The sequence below is a fragment of the Papilio xuthus genome, unplaced genomic scaffold (genome assembly GCF_000836235.2).
Source record: "Papilio xuthus unplaced genomic scaffold, Pxut_1.1 DF828952.1, whole genome shotgun sequence".
Lineage (NCBI taxonomy): Eukaryota > Metazoa > Arthropoda > Insecta > Lepidoptera > Papilionidae > Papilio > Papilio xuthus.
In genome coordinates, this window is record NW_013529697.1 from 920,606 (window position 1) to 945,919 (window position 25,314).

Genomic DNA, 25,314 nt, shown 5'->3' on the forward strand with positions numbered 1-25,314 from the left:
AGGCTACCAATTACCTGTACGTGGAGATAAAAAGTACTTACTATATTGTTTTTTTTTAAATGGACACATCGTTCCAATTTAATCCTGTACACTAACTACCACACATAGCCTTCAAACATAATCACCTAACTCGCGACAAATAATTTGAATTTAGCAAAGCTTTCCTGAAAGTAAGTCAACGAAACTTCCATTTTTACATAAATCGACGGCCATCAAAAAGAGATCCGAAACGAGTCTGAAGATTGGAAGAGATTTAAAGTCGATAGCAATTTTTTTCACTTTTCAAGTAAACTCAACCAATCTGCGAAGTCCATTTATAAGTCTATATTCTGAAGGAAAACTTCAAAGCCTTTTATTAATAAATTAAGGCGAAATAAGTACTTATTTTTCGGCTCGCTTAACTAAAGAATAATTTGGGGCCCTTTTTTATACGAATTGTATTTCATTGGATAATATAATTTTAGCATTTATTACTAAAAAGTTAGTTTCATTATTTAAATAATGATATAGTAGACGATTTAATGATGTAAATAAAGTTAATTTAAATTATCTTATATCGCTAAAAATGTTATAAACGCTAAAGTTTGGATGTATGGAAAGATGGATGACTGGATATTTGATAGAAGGATTCTCTAGACTAGCTGCATGGATCTTTATGAAATTTGGTATAAATATAGCCCACAGTCTGGAAGAACACCTATGATCCGGTTCCCGTGCGATAATTTTTATTTAATTCTACGCATATGAAGTCGCGGGCAAAAATTATACAATATAAATTGTTTCGTCAACTTCTACATTTTAATAAATTAGTTTTTATAATTTACTATATTTGTTAAGCAAAATTACTTAAATTAGTTTTAAAACAATATGTCCATTAATAACTATATCACATACGATTAACAAGCGACTATGAATAAATATACTTGAAGATGATACTCTCAAATGATCGTCGACCAAATAATTCAGCTCAGATAAACATCAAGGTAACTTATACCAGCAACTTCTATGTATATGTTACATAGCTCACCGAAGTCATCAAGGGGAGGTAACGAGTTAACATAATATAAACATAGCAGTAGCCAATTACAAACTGAGGGCGGGCTAAGACATATTATGCGACACATATTATATGTATATCTACTTAGATATGTCAAATCTAATTATGTTTCTTGAACTATATCGAATTAAGAGCGATTTAGTGTTAATGTGAATGAATTTCCGTTAGTTAGTATGTAGTAGTAGTCGGTGGCTCAGGGGTTAAGCACTTGACTTGCAATCTGCAGGTCCTGGGTTCGAATCCCGCCATGTACCAATGTGTTTTTCGATTTCCGATTTACACATGTACATTTATCCGACGTTCTTACGGTGAAGGAAAACATCGTGATGCAACCTGCACATATCTGAGATGAAATTCAAAGATATGTGTGAAGTCAACCAACCCGCACTTGGCCAGCGTGGTTGACTATGGCCTAGTCACCCTTAACATCGGGTAGGCTCCGAGCCCCTCGGTGGGGACGTATAGTGAGCTGATGATGAGAGTATGTAAATTAAAACATTACTACGCATACATACACTATAAAATAAATAAAACTTAAAATACGAAATGTAATGTCTTTCTTCGTAGTCCGAAAAATACTTTAAGAACTTTTTAAATAAAAATAGTCCAATCTTGCCTTTACTGAACGTGTTTTACTTTTTAACCTGCGCGAAATAAGCTCAGTTCATCAAAAGAGGCATTCACAAACTCGTTGAACGTTATTTTAATTCCATCAAATCACATTAAAAGCTTGTTTGTCGGGCAATCGCTGTAAGTTTACACCTTGCAATAAACACCGTTAGAGCGGTACTATTTACTAAGCTTATGAACGAGGCGGGCGAGAAATTAAGAGATTCTCTGAGCCAGTACAAACAGTGCCGACCGACCCTTATTAAACCCGGTCCCTGTTTCGGGACGGCAATTTTAAAATGGAGACGCCGTGATAAAGGCATATATTTGTTTAGGAATCAGCTTTCATTTCTTAATCACGTTGTAAAGTGCTAAAGAAATTTGTATTTCAAACAAAGGGCTTTATATAAATGAAAAAGTGTTTTTTTTTTATTGGTATAACATATGAGAACGAATTAACATATCGATAAAAACTATAATCAAACGCGGAATCGTCCTTAAAATTACACAGGTTTTTATAATCTTGCCACACTTCCTTTTTAAGCCTTCTACCTAAATAACAATTTTATTGTCTACTTTTAAAAAGTTCACTTTTATTATTACTGTATTAAAATTAATAAAAATATAAATATTACTAAAAGTATAATTTAATAGTATATTTATTGGTATGATAAAACATTATTAATATCAGAATACCTATAAATAAATAAGTCAGTCAAAAAGAGATATCTAAGTTGTAACAAACTGCTGGATCAAACAAAATCATAAACTCGAAATCCCGGCATTACCCGAATTCAAACGTACAGATAGTAGACGACTTGTAAACAATACGAGGTCCCCGGATCCGGAAGTACGGGTCCAATAAAAGTTCATCCCGATGATCCGGACGCCGGGGACCTGAGTAGTGAAGAAATTGACCCAAATTGAGTCCCTTTTTAAAACACGCTTTGCAAACAGGAAGTATTTGCAGGAATCACAGAAACAGTTTTAGTTCTCCGTTTACTTTTAATTCCTAGATATATAACATTCAGATATATAACATACCTTAGTAATTGTAAAGTCGTGAATTTTTATTAAAAATGACAAAAATTACAAAATGAACGGACAGAACACAGTTCAAATTTTATATGTCGTATAAAATCAGGAAGAAAAAGTGATAGATAAAAAAAAGGAAATAATTGTTAATACAAGAGACAAATTAAGTGATTTTTATATTATAAATTACTTAAAATATAGACGTCATTTTTTAAAGCGAGTTCAACGCTTTGCTGCAAACGCTACGTGCAGCTACGATATGCTACGGGCGGGCGGCGTGGCGGCGGGTGCACGTTATTGCGCCGCCGGACGGACGGACAATCGAGTTTATTGCTACAGTTGACTTCTATGTGTCATAACATACGACAGCGCCTTATATATCGGCCGATACTATTGCTCTAATGGGACAATAACGTTTTATTGTGCCGAACGATGTCCGCACCTATGACGATTGCTTTTTATTTGACTATTATTTGATTTTTTATTTTCTCGTAAAGTCTATAATATAAATATATTTTATGAAATAAAGTACATGTTAACGTTCATATCATCAAACCATTGATTTAATATCCGACTTCGACTTCCGTTACAGCTCATTAGTATAGTAAAAATATTATATTCTATAAAAATGTTTTACTCTGATTATACTGAATTCAACTCATACTATAGATAGGGCAAAAATTACACGAAGCGAACACGCTTCGTGCTAAACAAACCAACTTTCATATTCTCGCAGCCAAAAGAACATGCTCTAATCTTGGTAGCTCGTACTCCAGTAATAGGGACGAAATTTATTAACATAAAATAACAAAGGCTAATTAACCCCCGTTTCGTTCTGAATGCCCGGAGCCCCCGCGCATAATGTTACCCCCGTGCTTCTGTATTAAATCAGCGCTGCATGTCCCCTCCCCCACACCCTGACTGCTTTCATCCCCCGTCGAGGCCCCTCAGTCCCAGGATACCAGAACATACAGTTATTAGACCCTTTTTCCGCTGAGCAACCAGCTACTCGAGAGCGATTTCTATGGCAACTATATCGTGTTAAGCTAGTGGAAAAGTGGCCTTAGGAGTGTAAACATAATTAACATCCATCTACCGACACCTCAACTAACAAATGAAATACTATGAATGTCTCCGTTCCATTTAGGTATGTAATTCAATGAATTGTCATAAAGGACAAAACGTTAAAATACAACTAAAACATCATTCGATATTATATACATGTAACAATCTGCGAACAATGACTAGAATTACTATAAGTTAATCTAGGTCACTTATGTTTAAAAATAACAAGGTAATAGACAAGCAATAGTCACCAGGTACATAGTTTAATGCGTCATCCGGTGGCAACTCGCAGGGGTCCGCTAAGTTCACTAAAAGCAATCCTCCAACGGCAATCGTATGCAGATGTCTGTTTGTCCAGTTATTACGCCGCGTATATTTGCAAAGCTACTGTCGTCCGATTGAAGACTCGCGTATGAGATTTCAGAGATTAATATTTAAATTTAGGGTAACTTCATTTAATTTATTTCTACCACATTACTAACCTAAAAGGAGGATGATAATTTAATATTAGTATAATTTGCAAAAAATGCTAATGATAATACGTACTTAAAAATTCTATTGTTCATAATGTTTTTAATCACGTCAGCTAAATTATCTATAAACATATATATATATATATATATATATATAGGTAAAACACATGCTGTATCGTTTCCTATTTAAAGTACATTAATTAAATATTTATTACTTCAAAATAATCAAAGTAAAAAAAAATCACTTGTGCATCGAAGAAAGAAGATTGTATTTAAGCGAGAGACATTATGTATGTATCTGGGATCCCCATTTTTGCATTCTTAATAGGGATCAAAGTGTAATTATTCACTCGTTAGTGGGAACCGATCTATACGATGTAGATGAACGAGCTTTACTTAGCTACCAATTTAAAATGCGCCTCACTTTAAACCAACTTTAAACATAAATCTACATTTAGATTATGTCATACATACACTGGTTAAAGATAAAATTAGAAATAATTTTTCACTAAACTTTAAATATAAACAAAGTAATTCGCAAATGACCAACCACATACTAACAATATTGGTAAAAATCAAGTTTTTATTAAAATTCCGTTCAATCAAATTTAGCAATTCTATAACTTTCTCTGTTTCTACATTTATTATTTTACATATATCAGATAAGATAAACACGAGTAAGATAGAATCTAACAAACAAAATAAAAGCTGCATTTGTCCAATGAAATTGGTTACACACTACACTATTGGGCGCTAAGTAAAGGCAACAAGGACAGAGGAAGCGACGCCTGGCGCGCGGCCAATGTGTTGATCCGTTACTTTATCTTGTTCCCCACCTTTACTAAATCAACCTCGCATAGAGAACCAAACAAGTGAGAAAATTCGGTCTCTTGTTCTAAAAATTATATATTTTTTCGTTAAAGATACTTATATACCAGATGGCTACAAATGAATACCAAAAAAAGTATGGATGGATTCTCTGAAGGGGGTAGACTCAGATATGACAGCTTATGAATGGAGGTGTAGTACATACTGAGCAGAACTTCTGTAGGGACAAGGGTAGGTTGAAAAGCGTGCCCGTGGCCCCGTCCCGATGCGTTGAAGGTACAGAGAGGTTTAGTGGGTATGCCTCCGCTATGGAGGAGAATCCCACATAACTACCGCGTCCCCCCCGGGGCGCGTAGTATGCATAAAGCATTCCTCTCTGGAAAACAAAAAAGGTTGATGATGATAAGATACTTATATACTCTGATTGACCGTAATAATATATTACAGAGTACCAAAATCATATCTTTAAGCAATGAGCGCAAGAGTAAATATTGTGCGCACAAATACATAAGCATTGACCTATATAATATTCTCTTAGAGACCAACATATGCCGAAAAATTCCGCATTATTTGTAAGTTCATCTTTACTTGCACTTAGTTCGTCACGTCGTAGCTTGAGTTCGTGCGGGGTCAACTTAACTACGTGACGTTGTGAACTTGCAACACAAGCGCCCTCACTTTAAAACTTATCCCCTTCTATTAGCTGGTATAATTTATGGATATACATTTTAGAATATGACACTTCCTAGCTTCCAAGTTCATGTACTTATTATCTAAATAGTTCCTTATATAAAAGTACCATAATATTATGAAATTTTACTTGAATGGAACTTAAATAAAATTAGACATATACGTTATCTCTACTTAAGTTAAATTAAAAAACTAGTTAACGTATAATAATATTGTCCGCCGCGAATAAAGTCATAACCAAATTAAAGAATCGACAAAAAAAAACTAATTTTCGTTCAAAAGTTCGATGTCCTTAATCTGAGCGTTCCAGATTAGCTTTGTGGAAATCAGGCGCTGTTAAAGTCAAATAAAAGCTAATTGTCGGAGGTTGGCGCGTCGTGTTACAGGGAGCCAGTTTTAATATAGTATTCAGTCGGAATTACCTGAGGGGACGGCGAGCGGTCCCGACCGGCAAAAATAAACGAGCGGTGCACTTAAACATTTCGTATGCGAGTCCCATGCAAAGGCGTATACTTGAATAACTTAGGGTCTGTTTGCTTAAAAACTTGCATCTCCAAAACGCTCGTTTAGTCTCACATCGGGCGAGCGATTTGCATAGAATAGCAAGCGGAGTAAGAGCTCTCGGTCGCGAAATCTCGTGCCATTTGGTCGCCAGCGGCAGGTAGCAATTGCAGCTTCAAATGCATACTGAATGTTAAGACCGTTTGTGTTTTCGTCCTTAATTGGGCCCAGCGAAGTGCCACTCGAATATCGAATTGTAGATTTTCATCGCTAAGCTTTTTTGTACTGTTCTTACTGAATACTAAAACAATGGACTTATTTGTCGAACTCGTCTTTCTTAATTTAGTTTGAATTGTCTTTTGCGTTGTTTTCTTAGTGTTTAATTAATTGAGATTCAATTCTTAATTGTTAGTAACAATATAGTTATAGAGGTAAAGTTGTTTTTGATTGATATTTGGTTTTTTTCATAAAGGCTACTTTCTCATAATTTTTAAGGCTATTACTTAGTTATGGTTTACTTAAGATACTTGCTTTTATTAATACTGAGCCTTGTTACTGAATTTCAATTGACTTGACACGATTAAATTTCTTTTTTTTCTTGAACTTTTAAATCACAATTAAGATCACATTACTGTGTAATGGCACTTAAACAGTCGAAATATTTTATTTAATTAGTTCCCCGAGTTGATCTTCCCCCAGTAGTACAGACGGAACCTAATAAACATTTTTAAGTTTGTCTTAAAAGTCCTCGAGTCGTAATCCGAAGGGGAGGTAATAAATTGAAATTAACTGTACGTATCGTTTGTAATAAAATACGGTTGCCGCTCTTTACGCTCCCGTACGTCCTAAAGGAGGGAAACAATACAGCTCGCTGCTCGGGACGCAGGGAAAAAATCGCAATACTTTAAGCGGAAAAAGCGCTGTTTTATAAATAAACAGCGTCCCGCTATCAGCTGTCGTCAGTCGAGCGACTTGACGCTCAGTTTAATAAAAAACCTGTTTAAAGGAGCCCTTATCACCGAGTATGGAGGCACTCAAGAGAGAATTATGTGAGGTAGTCGCTTAAAGATGAAAATTAATGAGGTAAGAGCGGCTTACAGCGCGGGTGCTCTCGGTGTGTCGCTGCTATTCTTTTAGCTATTCTTTTTTACAGTAGTTGCGGGGGGCAGAGGGAGGGGATTAATGGGAATGAATTAATGGTCCGAAGTAGTTTCTGTTTAAAGCATCTTTAAAGCAGAAACTCGGAGGACGCTTCGCGGTTTGATTTGCTAATTGCTTCAGCGCAGCGCGCACTCTTAATATAGATAATGGTTCTATCTATAGGTTCATTGTAATGTTTAGTTCATTGTTGTACTGCAACTTGTTTTAACAAACAATTTTAATTCCGAAACATTTGTTTTAAATAAGTAAGACTGCATTTGGGTGTATAAAATAAAAGGCTTGATGCCCAGCGAAATTACAATTATGAGTAATTACTTTATTTTAGTCCTTTAGCACAAAGACAAAAGCTTATTCAACAAAGCGATGCTGGCCTTTCAGCAACGAAATGTGATATACCAACATATTTCCTAACTTACGTATAAAACCTAGTCCTAAATAAGTTTAGTTTTATAAACATAACAACTTTTCCTATTCAACGTACGCTATAAAGAATATTGGGTAAAGCGTTTACGTCGTCATTCAATAAGAATAATAATTTTATAGTTCCTAGAGTTTCTTGATTAATACGAAGGTTGGAGAGTTATAGTCATGACATTTATTACCGGACAAATTCTGATTACGTGTCCTTTCCGAACTTCTGTCGGAATATCACTGCATATCACTAAATAAAGCTGTATACACACTTTAGTAATATTAATTATTAAGATTCCTTGTTACATTTTCCATCGACGAAGTATTAATGATGTTATCTTCTTAGTCAGTTCCTCTATTATTTTGTCTCTTCAATATCTATCGTTAACTATTACAAATAATAGAAAATAGCTGCAATGTAAAGACGCCTTTACATTTTTTGTTATCACATAAGGTTTTATGCTTTTCCTTATTAAAGGTATCGATACACCTGGCCTATTCAGTATGAAGATAAAATGTATTTCAAAATTTACATCTTAATAAGTAAAGTAGTTGAAAATGTTGTTTACTTTTTTTACTTAATCATAATTATCATTTAAATACTTATTCCTATCGTTCGTGTGTCCCTGGCCTTAAGTCATAACGTCTCAAGAGCAAGCTCGGCCATCGTTCAGTCACGGAAGTCTCGGGGGAGAGCGGGAAAAATGAGCCACGCATTATTTCTTGTACAGCGGCAATCAGGTTAAAGGATAAAGTACCGATCTTTGGACCGTGATCTTAGAAATACATAAAGTTGGAAGATATTCGCACAATAGTAATAAACCTTTAATTTAAAAAAAAATACTTTTTCCCTATCTTTTATTTTTTAAGCCCATTTTCAAGTTTAAGCCTAAAATATTTAGTTTCATAATAGAAGGAAAATACATAGTTCGAGTTTCTCAATTTTCTGACGTCTCGCCGCCGGCAAGCCAACAAAAATTCAATCCACCAACTTTTGGAAATTTGAATTGCGCCAAAGAATGTAATTTTACTTTGGAAACTTAAATCAAATTATATTTAGAACTATTCTAAAATAGAGTTAACTTATAGTTTAAGTAAAATAAAATTAACTATGTTTTGTTGTAAAAATTAATTAATTTAAAATGCGGAAATAAATAAAAATAAATCCGTCATGAAAAATTATAAAATAAATTATTTTTTATTCTGCTGTTTACCCATAAATAGGGAAGATAAACAATATTTATCCTTAGACCTTATAAAGTTTCGTTATAATTCATGAAGAAGGGGAATCTCTTCTACTTTTTATGTTATTTATGAAGACCTTCATAATTGATCGTAGTAAATTCTAATTATGGTAGGATAATTCATTTTACAGACATATAATTTTATCGTCAGTGATTTACTTTAAAAAAAAAACAAAACAATAAAGAAGACAGGACAGGATGATGTGTAAGCAATTCCAAGTTGCGTCTGATGTGTGTACGCGCCAGAGACCTTTTTTTTTCAGAGGGGAATGCTTTATGCATACTCCGCGCCCCGGGGGGGACGCGGTAGTTATGTGGGATTCTCCTCCATAGCGGAGGCATACCCACTAAACCCCTCTGTTCCTTCAACGCATCGGGACGGGACCACCGGCACGCTTTCGCTCTCGTCCGCGGCCCACGCACCAGAGACCTAACTTTAGTCCTCTTTCCCTTCTTTCTTATAGGGAGGATAGGAAAGGAAAATAGATTTGACGGAGGAGAGGACGCATACAAGGTACTTGGCTATTTTAGCGAATTCAAGTGGCCGTTCGCTTGTTTTCCACCTTATAAAGAAAATTACGGATCGTCAATTAGTAAGCAAAGATTTTTAAGCACAACAAAGCCACGTCACTTACATTATTACTTAGTATTACACTATGAATACATAGAGAAGTTGATATCAAAATAGGCTATTGAAATGTTGTCTGATATTACGTAATATTTGTATCATTATTAATATGAAACCCACACACGTGTCCCTGAGGTATCAATTAATGACTGATCTATTGTAGCGTGAAATTGACGCGCTATTACGCTTCAATACTTACTTTATAATTATCATGTGATTACGTTAAGTCTCGATGCATAAGCTACTTGATGAGATTAGACTATGTTATCATATTAATATTATACATCTTTAGATGGATGGATGTTTGGTTGAAGGTATCTCCGAAATGGGTCAACGGATATTGATGAATTTTGGCACAGATGTAGAACATAGTCCTATAGAACACATAGGCTACTTATTAAGTTTTTTTTCGCGCGGACGTAGTCGGAATTACTAAATTTTAAAAACAATGAAACGAAGATAAATTTTAGTATGCAAGTTAGTCAACATTGTATTGTAGTCTTCTGCTTGCTCTCGCGACGTCTGTCGGCAAATTTATATACAAATGAAAAGACGGCTTAAAATCGGAAAGGGATCGCCTTGAAAGGGACTAATTAATTAATATTTAAAAGGGCTCCCTTATTTAGCCTCGTTATTATACTTCGTACTTACGTTTTGTCATAATGTAAATTGATTACTTACCAAGTAATAAATGTAAAATTTTGAATCCATTAAGTCAAAGTTTTGATATTAAGTGCGCACCTTAATTTTGTTGATGGAAAACTTGACTCGGCCTAAACTTCTTATGAAGAAGTTTTTTTTAACTCTCGTTCCCGTTTACACCCCGCGACCCCGCTAATGAAGACGGAACTCGATTTTCCGACGCGGCTTCCGTCCGCGAACTTCAAGCGAGCGACTTAGCTTTTGCACGTACCTTCCCTTCTTTATTTAGGCTTATTCTTCATTAAGTAACTTTCCTTACTTTGACCTGAACCTGATTATGTTAAAAATATTGAAATTTAACTTGATTTTAATATTGATAAATCTCTACTTGCGACAATCTATGGCTCAACAAATTCCTTTAGAATTTCTGAAGCTTCTTCCAAAGATAAACAAAACAAGTGAATAAATGTCTTCAAATGAGCTAGTTAAACACATAATAGTTTGAGAGATGTTCTCTCAGTTGCTTATGCGTCGTTAGTGATTTAAATGCATGAAAATCTTGTTAAAAGCTCTCAAGTTTTATTTGTTCGTGTCTGTCTGTTCACCGGCGCTCAGTTATAAAGCTGACTGCTTGTTTGTGTTTAACAATGCGCCAATTTGATGACTTTTTCGCGTTCCTTTTTCGAACTTTCACGACGACCGTGCATCGCTAAACTAAACTCATACTTTATATTTTTTTTATTTCTTTTCATATTATGTCATAGAATAGTATTTTTATGATTTTAAAATGATCTAAAAAGTATAACGCAAAAGTTTGAAGTGAAAATTTTTACAATATAATACGTCCTTGAAATATACGCAACCTTTACTTCAAGGACGTACATAAGCAAACGTATTAAAAAGAATAAAAAAAAATACGTATTTCATAAATAAAGAATGCTATAAATGGATAATATTAGGTAAATAAACTCCCCTTCGACATTTGATTTGGTATTTAAATACGAGGAGGTGGAACCAATTGTCGAAGCTAAACAAGCCTACTCCAAGTAACCGTAAGGCTGTGTCCACATCGCATACAGATTTAATAAATCATGTATTTAAAAAATCAAACGCAATTTAACGATTTATAACACCAATGCCCAGATGAAAGATCTCTTATTAATTTATAAAGAACTCATAATTATTTTGATATTAAATCAATATCGTATCACGCACCGAACCGTCCAACGTTACCTCATATTTTTGGGACACCGATAAATTGAGCAATTTAAAATCTATTATTATTAATTTTTTTATCACATTTCTAATATAACACATTTCATATAAAAAAAATATATATATATAAAACATATTATATTAAAAAGAGAATCCCATGACTCAAACAACCAGTGGTCAGGGCTGCAGAGACAGGAACCTTCTCTAATTATTAATATTATTATTATTATTAATATTTAATCATAATAACATAAATTTTAAATCAATATTAAAGTGCACAGATAAAATATTTCGTCCATGGCAATTGATTTATACTAATGAAAGCACACCCTAAGGTTCATAACTAGTATAGGACCCCGACCTGTTTCCGCGAGAGAAACAGAAAACTCCTTTCACTATAATTGGCCGATGAATAATACAAGAGGCAGTTATTGCAGGCCCTAATCCAAATAAACAATTGACCGTATACTTTTAGAATCTTCAGTCTCAAGTACAGCCAAAATAAGAACAAATAATTATTTGGACCCAATAACATTGTCTTATTAAGAAAGAAAATTAGCTTGTCTGTTTCCTGAATATTTTATTTTGTTAAATTTGTGATAAATATATTGTTAGTAATAAAAAGTTATTACACTAAAAAAGACAGTGCAATATCGCAATATGATGTTAACAGGTAGTTAAATCTAACTGTAAAGAATATTGGAGGCATCAAACGATTCCCTCCGACCGCACATCACGTACAAGCAACCACTAAAGCAGTTAATACGAAAGAAACGAGGATGTTTAACGTTGAGAAATAAAAGCAAAGGAAGTAACTCGAACCTGCCGATCTACGAGTCAAATCCATATAAAGAGACCCTATAGCCGAGCCATTCCGGCCCCTTTATTGCCAGGGTAAACTTTAAAAGATTCCAATTACGAAGGCGGTAGAGGCGAGGCTTTTACCCTGGGCCGCTCTTAACGAACAATGCCTTATGAGAGAAGCCTTCGACACTACCTACCATTTATATGAGGGAATTACAGGCCTACAAAGACCTTCATACTAATAAAACACGGCCAAAGCTGCAATTAGACCGGGAAGCTTTCGGGCGGTATAAAAGCGGTTAGCCCGCCTGTTAGTCCTCAATCCGGAGCTTTTTCTTTGTAGCGGCTAATGAAAATCCATTCGCAACCAAGATTGCCAGATAAACGGCTCTGCTATATTCAACTAAGATTTTTCAATTATAAAGCACAAACTCAGCGGCTTATGTAATTACATAACTTATTACTCATGAGATATTTCTATATACATATCTTTATATCTACAACAATTTGTTGAATTTGTTGGTAATAAAAGTAAAATATATTTTCACTTTTACAATTATAGCCTTGGCTATGATAAGATATGTTTCAATTGGCTATGATAATTTTACTAAAATAGAACACTCATTTTAAACTAAAAGGAAAATTGAGAATATCTCTAATATGATGCTGTGTCGGAATTAATTAACGAGATTTATGTCTCGATTATTAATTCCTACATGCTTATTACAACGTTACAAACTTCATCCGATAAATCTAAATTTGAAATTGCCTCTAGCGACTACAACTAAACTATTATTATCACAAGCAAATCTCACACCGTTTTATGTAATACAGAGAATCTCTATGCAAACCTTTCTAAATTAAGTTAACATACTTGTCTTAGCATTTCCAATATGAACAAGTCTGTACATAATCAGCAACTTACAATTCGCGCCCATAACCAGTGTAAACCAGTTCGAGCCGGTCTAGAACCGGTTTAATCCTGCCACCGACCAATCACGGCGAGGTATTTGTGTTTCAATTAAGTGAGACCGAATCTGTGGTTTTGCGTTGATTAATCGAAATATTCAAACTATAAAGTGCTCGGGGGTACGGCTTCGGAAATAAATAACTTTCAATTTGTAATACCTATTCCCAATTAATTTAGACAAGTTGGCTGTTTACAGAGAGCTTTGTGTTATAATTAAGGAAGTCGTCCAATAGTATTTACTCCGCCCCTACGTTAAAGGGATAAATTTGTGATTCCTAGAAAATATTACGGTCTAATAGTTACTATAATCTATTTCCTTCAGAAGTAATATTCTTTGATCGAACGATGTGTAATTAATAATATATTTATGGTTTTATTATCCGATTATTAAAGAGACAAATTATTGGAACGTTTATTTGATAGCATACAATATTTTGATTATTTTCATAGCTAAAATATATTACATTAAAAGAAACATAGAGAGGTTTACAGTATTTATAATTTTAGAACACTAACCGTGGATTTCTGAGACTAAAAGAAAATCCCCGCTTAAAACATATTGTCATCTTTGTTATACAGAGATTTTGGTCGCAGATACTAACGATAAGTAAATATTTTTTTTAATATTCTGTATTTCCAATTACAATAAAATACCATGTTAAGCTTATGATCTTAAATTAATAAAGTAAATATAGTCTATTATAATGAAACATATTGAAAACTGTCTATAAATATAAACAAGTATATGTTTTATAGATAATAACTGAATTATATTCAGGAAGTATATAGGTGCTGGTTGCAGGACAGCGGGTGTCGCCGTGTGATGACCACGCATACATTGCACGTCACTTGATAACCTTTAAGGCAATGTCACACTAGAGTGCATTCACATTCCGTAAATGACAAGTAATAAATCCTTATTATTAGTTTTTATAGGTGAAAAACAATAAGAACACTAAGGTAGAGAATAATGTAAACCTACTATTAAGATTACTCAATTTATAAATCCCAAGATAAAATATATTTTGGATCTTGTTCCAGATCTTACCAATATTACAAACGCTAATTTTTGGATGTATGGATAGGTGAATGTTAGAAGATATCGTCAGAACGACTGCATGGATTTCGCTGAATTTCGGGCTAGATGTACAACATAGTTTGGAAGAACACATAGGCTGCCACTTAAGTGATTTTTTTAATTCCGCGCGAACAGAGTCACGGGTGACAGCTAGCTTTGAATGTAACCATTGTCTCATTTATAGCCGTTACAGTGTGTACTTAGCCTTACATACATACATCTACATCCGGCACGGCATTACGTGCATTGTGCCGCCAGCTGGAGGTCATTCTGTATGCGGCAGCCGGACCGTACTCTATGCAAAGTATAGCCTGCCACTGTACCAATGTACCAATGTGACACTGCACTTACAAAGCCTATGTAAAATTTGTTATTGCATTCAGTTTTTTTTCTTAATCTCAAACAATAATAATTTAAATTATTCAAACTTTCGTGAGACATTATAATAAACTTACATAAAAACGGCTAAACACTCTCGTATATTCGTCCGGTGGCGGCACCGACTATTTTCGAGGCCATCGGGGGCCCTTCATCAGGGTGAGTGGGACTGGTATTATTTCGTAGACACGGCCCGTCGCTCACTGACGAATATACGTGAGCCGTTTTTAGGAATAACCGTAACGAACTTAAAAAATGACACTATTGCAACACTGTTCTTGAAACTATGAGTTGTTTTGATATTTTAATTAATGTTACCTGATTTATAAAACACGGTAAAACAATTTGAGGAAATGCATTAAAGTTATACAAACATGTTATATTAAAAGAACCCCAAAAACTCATAAATTTGTAGATTCTGACCGTGATAATGTCGTGTTTCAGTAATTCAAGTAACGCACCGTAAAATTTTGTACAACTGAAAAATAACATGCTTGTGATAAACATCTAAATTAGTGTAGTATAGCGTACTGTTAATATATTTATTATATATGTATCAAATAAGACATATTATTAAACTTTTTCGTATTGTTAGGAAGAAAATCCGACACTGTGCCGGTGTACTGGCATAATACTAGCCTTACTAAAATGTCGAAGTTTAGTTCCTCTCACTAATTATTCTGAACGAAGGCGCGTCATTCCCGCCAAGGGATTCTAGCTAATAATGTCTAAAAGTACTTACCATAGTAAATCTAACAAGGCCGTGAAAACTGCCGGCATACAATTTTTTGGATGATCCAGACTTTGCTATTAATAAAAAACTGCTTAGTGGTACATAACAATGATAATGTTGCATTATACGTTTGAATCGGCCATTGTGACTGACCTCCCCCGCCCTTACCACGCTTCCTGCCCCGCACGCCGTACAGACCATTAGGTGCCGGTTTGGCAGGAAGCCCTCTGTCTCCGAGCCCCAGTTATTTACCGTTGATCACGATCTGTCCACAGACTGGACGCACATAAAGCATTCCGTTACGTGTTGCGATATATCAAACCACCCTTTGTATAATCTATCATCACGTCCCAACATACCAACTTGTTCCTGTTCATTCTAGCAAATAAAAGAACTTAAATTACTCAATAAGATAAATACATTGATTAATGATCCACTATTTAAGTTTACCAATGTTGGTTAAGACAAGAAATACCAGCATTTATAATGTCGATAAACAAAACAACATCACACAAAACTTGGCTATCGCATATTTTGTGGACTGAAATAATGTTGTCTGATTTTCGTATGCCTGAAACTCTTTGGTTATAATCTCAAGTACATTTAAATACAAGCGTATCAATTACTTCATCCTATCCGGTGCAGGAGTACGCGTTAGAATGAATTGCAAGACTCCGCGGACAGACAACAAAACGATGCAATTAATTGAAACGGTCCCGATGTTTGTTCCCAGTAAACGACTGTACTGCAGCTCGCTGCGGTTATTACTCGACTTGACGACTGCACTTTGTGAACTGCTATTCCAATTCTAGATTGTGTATTATAAACTGACTTGAAGCTATTACGATAGCTTATATTATAGAAGTGTCTAGATAACTCGATAGAACGTTACAATTATATAGAATGTCTTTGAGTTAATAATACAATGTTGTTACAATATACCTACGTTAAGTCTGATTGCATCTGATTAATTCATCTGAAATTGTTGGTTTATATTTAGTTTGTTCGTTTCTACGTATACTATTAGCCTTCGTTATGCCAAATGATTTAAACGTACTCAGTTTTAGTTTACAAAAAAATTGTACTCGACAAATGGTGTGCGAATATCGTTCGAATCTTACATCAATAAATTCGAAAAATAACAAATAATTTCATTCTAAATTCGAATAATCTGTTCGAAATTTTTCGAATTATTCGATTTTTTTTTCGAATTATTCGTGAGTTAGAATTATTCATACAGCCCTATAGGTGGTACTAGTCGAAAAAGACGTTATCTATTCTTGGAATATCTTATTGTGCTTCATATTACTTTCCACGAAATGATCTCACAAGGTTTCAGTCGAGTTTATTCAAGTGAAATAAAAAAATCTGTCATCTTTAATAAGTCTGTTATACGAACAATAAGAAATTATTATTAACATTTTATTATTAAAATCAAAAAAATGAATAAATCAACCATACAATAAAACTTTAAAAGTAATGTTAGTTATTAATTTTAAACCAACATTTTTGTGTAATAAACTAAATAAGAATTTATATAAACTAAAGTAAAGATTAAATAAAGATGGGTTTGTTTAAAACTGTAAATTAGACAGTAAGAGTAATCTCTTTAGAAGAGAGGATAAGTTGTGCAACAACATTGAAGTAGGCAATATCCCTTTAATTGGACTTAACATTGTAACGAATGGGTCCCGTGTATCTCGTAACGCGGAAAGGGAGACAGAACTGGGTAATAAAATCCACACTATCATTATTATCATAGCCGTTTACAATGGTGGGGGCTGTCCCAGTGCCCCAGATTAAGAATGATATACTGAATACCAACATACGATATTTAAAAATATTGTTAGAGTACTTGAGTCTTTAAAACAGCTTTATTATGCAATATAAAATTTACTCCCCGTAATGACCAAATGGTAACCAAGATGATATAATTTTGTTCCAAAAATTACATTTATAAGATTATCTAGATGTTATACAAAAGTCATGGTACCTCAAGTGTTAGGCCGTTAATAATTACCTTTTGCAATAATCAAGTCTTACCTTAACGTCTGTAGAGGACGATTGAACGTTATTCTTAAACTAGGTCGTAAGCTATAACTCGTTCCCGAGGGAGCCCGCTGGGGAATCGGCTGGATTTAAGCGAAGCGAACCTTATGAAACAAAGCCGTGATAACGTTTAAACGACTTACGAAACTATATTGTGCGCTTTTCCTGCAGACTTCTGTTATAAATAACAAGTGAACTCGCAGGTACGGACCGGAGATACAACTAATTATTTATAGTTTACAAGTTTTCATACGAACAAATATTTTTGCCACTTAACGAAGTGTCCAGAAATATTTTAATTTAGTAGGAAATGCCTTTTCGCAAAAAATGTCTATACAGTGATTTTGGTCTCAGAAAAGCACGGCAAGTAACATGTCCTGTATTGCGTATAGACGGCATTTTAATTACAAATCCAACAAATCATGATAATATCAAACATATGCCTTTGTATTTCTATCGTAAAGTAACAAAACTATAACTGTATTGCTAGAAGTAGAAGCACTAAAAACTACATACCTAAAACAAAGTTTCACTACAATAAACAAGAAAGTGGACCGCCAACAGCCGGGCAATTACCCCTACTTAACATCAGTGAAGTGGCGCAGGCTCTACGGGCTAACTTCGCAGGCTCGATGCATTTTTGGATGTCCGCCCAATACTTGTTGCAGTGTAGAGGGGAGCGACTTGTTGCTTCGCCGGGCCTACGCTGGCTTCACGTATTTTTGCCCTGGGAAATACATAATGAATGCGCTTGCCGTTTAGTTCCCGCATTGTCGTTCCCAGAGAACGGAATCGCCTTTGTCGACCTAATGGGGGTTTCATTTTTAAAGAGCCTCTTTCCCTCGCGTTACATTTGCCTTTCATAGTTGGAAGCGTTTGCCTTGTAATTATTAAATGCCTGTTTTGGAGCACTTTTGCTGCCAGTTAGGATTTGTTGAAAAGTTACCGAATGGCATGAAATAAGAAGTAAAAATAAAAAATAAATGGGAGTCATGAAATAAAGACAATTTAGTTAGAAGTTAAAGGTATTTATAGAGGTGACAAAAACTGTAACCATAGGCGAAGGGTACATCCCCGTTCTTTATTAAAATGTAAGACATGACGAATAAAATTGCAAAACTACTACCTTCCAATTTATTTATCTGAGAATTTGTTGTCGTAGGGTGCCTCCTCGAGCTTGGTGGTGAAGTTCGCGGACACTGAAAAAGAGCGTCAGCTTCGTCGCATGCAGCAGATGGCTGGCAACATGAGCCTGCTCAATCCTTTCGTCTTCAACCAGTTCGGCGCGTACGGCACCTACGCGCAAGTCATCACTGAGCAGGTATCACTCACACTACTTTTTCATCCGTTTTAAGTGACCGCTAACCATAGATATCTGCATTTTCAGATGCGTTGCCTTCCTTTAATCGATAGAGGAAGAACGCACAGAAACTTTATATTTCCCCTTCTTTTTCATCAAAATGGTGCGCGCTCATCAGACGAAACGCGGAATTCCTTCCACTTCACGGCTGTTTTCTATGTGGTCATGATATTATACCACTTATGCAAAAGATGTTATTGCGAGCTCTAACGTTGCCAAATAGTGATGATTTCGTATTATCATGAACATCATAGTTAAGCTTAATAATGTAAAAAGTGCATTATTCTGGCCGTCAAAATAAAAAATACGAGTATGGTTCTATGCTTTTAGGAACATGTCTTGTGTTAACATTCCTTCCAAACCAATATTCTTCCTAACCCTATATTGCAAAAGACCCAAGTGGTCGTGAACTAATATTTATTGTTGTATAAAGTTTGAAATCCCACAGCAACAAGCAGCGCTGATGGTGGCGGCGACGGCGCAAGGCTACCTCAGCCCCATGAGCCTCGCCTCGCACGCGCTCAACGGCATGCCAAACTCGGTCGTGCCTCCCGCCTCCGGTATCAGCACTGTTTATACATTTATATGAAGAGTATCAACACATCTGGTCAGATTACGCTGTTAATGATGATGAAGCAATAAAAAACTATTCCTCTACAGTATTTATATTCTTGGAATAAGAAGTCATAGAGTTACAGTTAGTTAAATATCAAAATTGATATTTAAGTACTTCTTTAATATACCCTTAATAGTAGGTATTTGGTAGTTTATGGGAATTTTCATGTTATTATTTTTATGAATTAAAAAGGCAGTGAACAAAGTTGTTCGACAACAAGTCTGGGACGAGACAATCAAGTCGGCTCTTGAAACCTTTAGATCTTTTACTAAGTAATTAAAGAAATATTTGCCAAAAGAAAAGGTTTCTTACTTAATTTTACTTCAAACAATATTTTGTACTTTTACGTCGACTTAATCATTAAAATTGCTTTTTTTCAAAAAGAAATTTTTAATACTTCAATTAAGGTAGAAAGGGTTAAGACGTAGAACATTTGAAAAGAGAAGCCTTTGTAAATAATCTTTATTTAGTTTTTAACTTCATTCCCCGAGTCTTACTGAGGAACTTTGATTTGACTTCATAAGTTTCTTAATTAGTCAGGTAATAAGAAATTTATCAGCAAAGAGGTTTTTCTCTTTTTTTCAAAGCCGTTAAAACCAACAAACAATGTTAATTATACTGTCCATATTACAGTTGCTAGTAAACCAGTGAAAGTTATTCTTTCTTAAATTATATTTAAATTTAAAATTTAATTACAAATAGTAATTTCACAAATAACTCAAGTTGTTTATTGCAGAGAACTTCTCCGGTCTGGCGATAGGCACAGGCGGCGGGCAGCCGCTGAGCGGCGCCCTGCCGTCTCTGCCCTCGCCCACCATGCCTGGCTTCAGCATGGCTGCGCAGACCAACGGCCAGCCACCACCGCAGGATGCCGTTTACACCAACGGCATCCACCAGACGTTCACTGGACGTAAGTTACTATACCTTTGCAAAATACTCTGCTTGTAAAGAAATACAAAAGGTAAAATAACTTGCTCAATTAAATCCTATCGGTGGTTTTGTAACATGAAAGTAGTTTTTTTTTTTAAGAGAATACAAAGGAACCATGACCTGCTTTGCTTTTGACTTTTTCATGGACGGTATAATGGATGGAAGCTTAAGGCAGCGTTAGTAGGAGTAGCTCTTTCTCAAATTATTTTCTTCGTCTCTGTCGTTTTCTTATTCTTGGAGGTCTCAATCTTTCTTCTTAACTGACAAACTTGGTTTTTTAAATTCTGACTTTCCAACCGCTTAAGTAAGCCCATAGTTTTGGTTCATGACGGTAATGAAACATTCTGTGACCTGAACTATTCCAGCTGTCCCAGTGACGGCACAGGGCCTGGCCAATGGCGAAGCCGCGGCGCTGCAGCACGCCGCTTTCTCCGGCATGCAGCCCTTCCCCGGCGTCGGTGAGTAATGCACGCACAAAACGCTTGCTTTTCTCGTCTGTAGTACTCTTATCTACATTAAAATCTTTAATTACTACCAGTAGGTTGTCTAATCGAAAATCTTGAGAGCTGCCAAGATATCACAAATTACTAAAATATGTCATAACAAGGTAGAACAATAAATTTTCAAAATACAATCCCCCTGCAACAACATTCCAAATTAACCTTTTGATAGATTGCCAAAAAAGTATTCACGATTGAAGCGCAACAAATTATATTGAAAAATTTTGAGCAAATTTTCGCATTACTCGACTTACAAACAAACCGAAACCCTAATTTGACATCTGACAAATTAAACAAAGTATTGCTTTACTCCGATACAAATTGTATCCGCAAAGGTTGTACAAAAATTTTACTTTTCCCAACAACAACCTAATTGTCTCTCATCTCCCCTTCGTGTTCGACTTTATCGACGTCCATTTTATCGCGATATTTATTCTTAGATACGCAAAAACATTGACGATACGATTTGACTTCCAATGATTTCTAAATACATACTTTAAATCAAATTGCTCAGCTCTTGTTCATCGAAATGTTTATTTAAGTTTTATTTTAATTGTTATGATGCAGTAGTTGATAGAGCTTTTAAATGTTATTGAACATTAATCGATCTTCAGTTCAAAAGTTCCTCAAAACTTCCTTACAATGTATAAAAATTAAAGCTTTAAAAGGACTTTTGGTATTTGAAGGACGATTACTTGTAATGTGCATAAAGGATGTTATAAATTGTTCAATGTTAAGATATAACGAAAGTGTAATGCTCTGTTGGTTCATATAGCACGCTACAGAAAGATGTTGAATATCGTGCGCTCACTTCCAGTAGTTGCGTAATCAATGTTTTATTTATCATATTAAACTGTTACATCTTTATTTTATTTGTTGTATTTTATGTACCCATTATATATTATATATATTTTCTTTATCCAATAAATCGGTGAGAGAATAATTGGCATTTAAATATTGAATAAAATATTTTTATCAAACTTTCTTAATCTATACATATTACAGTATGTTTAAACAAAAACTTTTATTTATTTATACCAAAGTCAGTGAATAAAGTCTCAAGTTATAAAAATAATATTATTATATACTTAATATATTTAAATAAGTAGCAAATGCTTTATAATCTGTGTATCTATTATTATTTGTTGCATGTGCGTCGTGCAATATAATAGGTGTTCATTGTGAAATGTGCAAATTGATATTCGACAGCTTACCCAGCGGTTTATGGGCAGTTTCCGCAGCCTATTCCACCTCCGATGTCCACCATAGCACCAGCGCAGAGAGAAGGTAAGTGGAGCCCTGAGACGAAGATTACATTAGCTACCATAACTGCGATGGAGCCATCTTTACTATCACTGAAGGCAATCAGCGGAATCTTTCCAGCAATCATTTGGAATAGTTAATTCTATTTTGTCCCTTTTATTCTTGTTACCACCAAGAATCAATCATTTGTTGTGATTCAAATTTCTGTCCACCTCAATTTTAACATATCTAAATTTTATTACTTAAATTGTGTCTTGATTCATTGGCGTTCCTAAAATATTCTATCTATTAATTGAGGAGCAACAATTTTTACCCATACCTAGTAATGTACTGGTTACAATAGCATAAAGAGTTTTGTCAAAATTTATTTCATTATTCATCTTTTGTTCTTCAATTTAGATATTTCGTAATAATAGTATTTTTTCCTCAATTCAATCTTACTGTTTCAGAGTTAATTATTTCTAGCTTGCATTAAATTCTCTTCTATCTCTCTTTGTTTTTGTTTCATTCTTAATAGAAATAACTTTTCCATCAACAAAGTAATAGTATCTTTCTTCAAGAGCTGTGTTCCTGCAAGACGTCTCTACTTCAATATATGTGTCTGATTGTAACTGTGGAATGTTTGTTGCTATTATTATTGAAATTGTATGTCGTCTTCTGTGTTCAATGTTTCGATGTTCTGTAATCGTAGATTTAGTTCTATAAGATAACATAGCCACCAATGTTTGTGTTCAGAGGCAGATTTGTGAGTTCTTTAAAGATTTTCTTATGTTCCCAGGATGTTCCATCTCAGGGCCTGAGGGCTGCAATCTTTTCATCTACCACCTGCCGCAGGAGTTTGGTGATGCGGAACTGATGCAGATGTTTCTGCCGTTCGGGAACGTAATCAGTAGCAAGGTGTTTATCGATCGTGCCACCAATCAGAGCAAATGCTTCGGTAAGTAATATAATAGAAAGTGCCAATCTTGTATCACTCTTACATCACATGAATCCATCCGATAGCGTGTAAAATATTGTAGTTTTCTTCTATTAGAAATTATTTTTTATCGTCTCTTGTGTATTTTATTGAAGTCAAATACAACTCTTTCGAAGGACTTCATGAATATATTTCCGCTTTCAGGATTCGTATCTTTCGACAACCCAGCATCTGCCCAGGCTGCTATCCAGGCAATGAATGGGTTTCAAATTGGGATGAAACGACTAAAGGTCCAGCTGAAGAGACCCAAGGACGCCAATCGGCCTTACTAACCCAAAACGCCGTCCCTGCGCGCTTATGTCGTGCCCATGGTATGTATCTATTGACAATGGAGTCCATTTGTCCGGTAAAGAGGACCATTTAATTCCTATAAATGATAATGGTACACATAAATGGTACATGTTCTTACGAATGTGGTCTGTTCCAGGCGGCGGCGGCGGCGGCGGCCGGAATGTTCCTCTCGCCAGAGGCGCTCTTGTTCGCGTTCTATCAACAATTCCAAGGAATTTAATACACTTAACATAGTATAGTAAATATCATTACCTACAGTACTAACCTAAACCTATGCAAGCCCACTCGGCTAATATATTAACTTAGTTAAATGTAATTTATCGATCGGCGCGTAGGAATGCTTCATTCTTATCATTATTGATTAATCATTAAATTACTCTATTATATTATTATATATACAATTTATTAACTTTGATTAAATTATTATTATTATAAAATGACACGTTATAAAATTTCGTCATTCGTAATCATACTTCTACTTCTAAGTACTTAACGTTTAAATGAAACTTTTAACATAAATTTATTAAACTAGTTATTTGCTTGAAAAAAGCCAAACTGAATTTATTAAGTAAGTTGAAAATGTAAGAAAAAATGTATTTTAATTATTGTATATTGCATAAATAATTGTAGCGCCGGGGTTTGACGAGCGTCTTTGTCTCTTTCGTTGTTCCGTTCGTAGTGTAGAGGTCGTTGTTGAGGTGGTTGTCTATGGCGCGTCGCTGCGTTCATTCTTAGACGTAGTTAATTGTAGCAAAGATGTGCCCAAGCCCCGGCGTCGCGAGCACTGTTGTCTCCCTAGGCCGTATTAGACCACGATAATATAAGTTTATCATTATCGGAGTATGATATCATATATTTTGTTAAATTTTATTATTTGTGTGACACGTAAGATAAATGCCCGGTCGTACCAACATTACAGACGGATGGTAAACTATCAAATATAGTTTTTACTCTAGCTATAATTTGTATTGATAATTCTTAATTTAATTAAAATAGATTTTGTTCCAAATTTTTTTTAAACTTTCTCTTAAGCATTGGGAAGAGAAAATATAATAAATTATTTTTATTTAATTGTTATCTATCTCTGGTACGACCAGTGAGGCAAAATCTTGCATGTTATAACATTATGATAAAGAAGATATTGTTGACATTATATTAAATGTACTTAATAACGCTGTGTACAAATCAAAGTGCACTTCCATAAAGCCGAATACTTAAGGCCTTCGTTTCAAGAGAACGTATTATGTGTTGTAAATTCCAAATGGGCTGTGATAAGAAAAGAGGTATTATATCAACAAAAAGAATTGTACAGGCCGCTCGTGTTAATCGACGTTTGTTGGATTATGCTTTAATATACCGCTCGCTTTGAAGGATTTTATTTTCCTACAACTATTAGAATAAATTGTGATGCAATATATTGTAACTACACGTCTAATGTATATGTATGTATGGAACAATTTGAAGCATTTCTTTGCGAGTTTACTATCTGTAAATACATAGTAATATATTGTCTATATATAGCACAAGATCAAATGTACAAGTAAATTGCTCAGCATTTTAAAATGTTTGTAAATAATATAATAATCAAATGGTCCATACGCATAAATGTTAAATGCGAAGTCAATTTCTGAGCCCGCGCTATTCAGCTTTAGTTGTGTATTCATGTGTGTCTATACAAATATTAAAATAGTTCGTATTAAGGTGTTAAATACAATAAATGTGAGGTAACGCGCCTGGGAGCCAACAGTGGCGGGTGCGCGAGCGATCATAATACAAAAAAAAAACTAGCGTAATTTCTACAGACAAT

General features: G+C 34.7%; 1 protein-coding gene and 1 long non-coding RNA gene across 2 annotated transcripts in view; one reads left to right on the forward strand and one right to left on the reverse strand.

Annotated features, from left to right (window-relative positions):
- The window catches only part of bru3 (CUGBP Elav-like family member bruno 3), a 385,675-nt gene extending 361,844 nt beyond the window's left edge, over window positions 1–23,831 (forward strand). The window contains exons 8-15 of the mRNA XM_013323499.1: window positions 18,734–18,892; window positions 19,365–19,491; window positions 20,284–20,457; window positions 20,843–20,935; window positions 22,187–22,264; window positions 23,001–23,177; window positions 23,361–23,527; window positions 23,644–23,831. Coding sequence (XP_013178953.1) covers window positions 18,734–18,892; window positions 19,365–19,491; window positions 20,284–20,457; window positions 20,843–20,935; window positions 22,187–22,264; window positions 23,001–23,177; window positions 23,361–23,488 — 936 coding nt within the window. The 3' untranslated portion in view covers window positions 23,489–23,527; window positions 23,644–23,831. The remainder of the gene's footprint in view (window positions 1–18,733; window positions 18,893–19,364; window positions 19,492–20,283; window positions 20,458–20,842; window positions 20,936–22,186; window positions 22,265–23,000; window positions 23,178–23,360; window positions 23,528–23,643) is intronic.
- Window positions 20,927–25,314, reverse strand: part of LOC106126053 (uncharacterized) — a 5,536-nt gene continuing 1,148 nt past the window's right edge. Inside the window, exons 2-4 of the long non-coding RNA XR_001228308.1 lie at window positions 23,626–23,702; window positions 22,192–22,276; window positions 20,927–20,987 (exon numbers count right to left, since the gene is read on the reverse strand). This is a non-coding gene — a long non-coding RNA (uncharacterized LOC106126053). The remainder of the gene's footprint in view (window positions 20,988–22,191; window positions 22,277–23,625; window positions 23,703–25,314) is intronic.